Raw genomic sequence first — 1,810 nt, forward strand, 5'->3', positions numbered from 1 at the left:
CGGAGGTAAATCTGAAGAATATTGGTTAATTGTACAAGAGTACAATCACATCGCCACATATATATTGTTGAATTGTGAAGAACTTAAGCCATACGAAAGGTACACATTTTTTAATCTTAGATGTGATTAGAAATTAATTAATTACATATTTGCTAACAACTTTTTTTGTAAGACTTTTGGACGAGGATGTTTTGGCAACATATCCTAATCTATGTGGGGAGGAACTTGAAGGATTGAAGGAACAACATTATGCATCTTGGCTTCGAGACTACGTAAGTATTCTAGCTATATATATATGTACGTGTATGTATTTGTGTATTAATTTAATTTTTATGCGCAGATTCAGTCATGCAGTGATAGAATTCCGGCATGGATCAGAGATATATCACATGGACCTGGAAGAAAAGTCATTTGCTGGCCGATAATGTTCACCCGAGGATACACGTTTCACACTTACGATCATGGAAAACATAAATCCACGTTCAATTACGGAGTTTGTATAAAAAGCGGGTCATCGGAAGATCCTGATTTCTTTGGGGTTCTTCGTCAGATTTTCCAACTCCAGTATCCAGGATTAGTCGGGTTGAAAACAATCATATTCAGATGTGATTGGTTTGATACAACGTCGGGACGTGGTTCATGGAAAAATCGATGGGGAGGTATTGACATAAACCCGAAACTAGGGGTGGGCGTTTCGGGTTTCGGTTCGGTATTCAAGCGGTTCGGTTCGGGAACGGTATTTTCGGTTTTATAAAAAGTGTACCAAACTAGAACCGAATGTTAAACGGTTCGGTTCGGTTCGGTTTTAGTATCGGTTCGGTTCGAAACGGTACCATTATATGAATACCAAATAAGTATCGAACTATACTATTTACACATATATTAGTGGAATATTCGAATTTTGGTTCGGTATTCATACGGTTCGGTTCGATATTCATACGGTTCGGTTCGGGAACGGTTCATTCGGTTCCATAAAAAGTGTACCAAATTAGAACCAAACGTTATTCGGTTCGGTTCGGTATGGTTCGGTTTCGGGACGGATCGGGTCGGTACTAAATTCCCGAACCGAAGTGCCCACCCCTATGTAATATTATTTGGATCAAATGATTCACTTGTGCCGCAAACTTCGAGTACGTGGCTCAAACGGTGACGTTTAGGTGTACGTTCTTTTCCAATTTCCAACTATTCCCCAAACAGCAAATCGCAACCCCTCGTCGCTTGTCGAAGAAAACCCTAATTTTCGTCTGGTAATCCTCAAATACAATGGTGGGCAGTGGGCGCCTAACATTTTCGTAGTTCATACTCGTCATCACGTACCCTTTTGAACGAAAGCTTACATGTGAGTTCTTCTTCTGGATAACTTGAGCTACATTTTTTGAAGTATCGACGTAGAAATGAAGAATGTAACGGGCATCCGTTGGAATTTATCAGCGGATTCAATGTTTCAACAATTACAACGGGTGTCCGTTGGAATTTTCCAACGGACACCCGTTGTAATTCTGGTGTCGATTCAATTGCTGCGCTTCGATTCCAACGGATGTCCGTTGGAATATATGTGATCATTCGAATTCTGCGATTCGATTCCAACGGATGCCCGTTGGAATTTAACAATTTTTTTTAAAAAAATTAAAAAAAATATGATAGATTTTTCAAAATACAAATACATATGAAAACAATAAAAACCGCGATGAACGCCATGTGCGTCGAACGGATTTAATGCTTTAGATTTTCCAACGGATGCCCGTTGGAAATGAAGAATGTAACGGGCATCCGTTGGAATTTATCAGCGGATTCAATGTTTCAACTATTA

The 1,810-nt window shown here is 39.4% G+C and overlaps 1 protein-coding gene and 1 long non-coding RNA gene across 2 annotated transcripts in view; both read left to right on the plus strand.

Moving 5' to 3' along the window:
• The first annotated feature begins 6 nt into the window (after positions 1 to 6).
• LOC104802989 lies at positions 7 to 380 on the plus strand. Its single transcript, XR_770129.1, has 3 exons — positions 7 to 99; positions 173 to 272; positions 341 to 380. It is a non-coding gene; the product is annotated as an uncharacterized LOC104802989 (long non-coding RNA).
• A 1,014-nt stretch (positions 381 to 1,394) lies between these two features.
• LOC104803132 overlaps positions 1,395 to 1,810 on the plus strand; it is a 1,752-nt gene continuing 1,336 nt past the window's right edge. The window contains exon 1 of the mRNA XM_010527009.1: positions 1,395 to 1,403. Coding sequence (XP_010525311.1) covers positions 1,395 to 1,403 — 9 coding nt within the window. The remainder of the gene's footprint in view (positions 1,404 to 1,810) is intronic.

Source organism: Tarenaya hassleriana, unplaced genomic scaffold, assembly GCF_000463585.1.
Source record: "Tarenaya hassleriana unplaced genomic scaffold, ASM46358v1 Cleome8, whole genome shotgun sequence".
Taxonomy (NCBI): domain Eukaryota; kingdom Viridiplantae; phylum Streptophyta; class Magnoliopsida; order Brassicales; family Cleomaceae; genus Tarenaya; species Tarenaya hassleriana.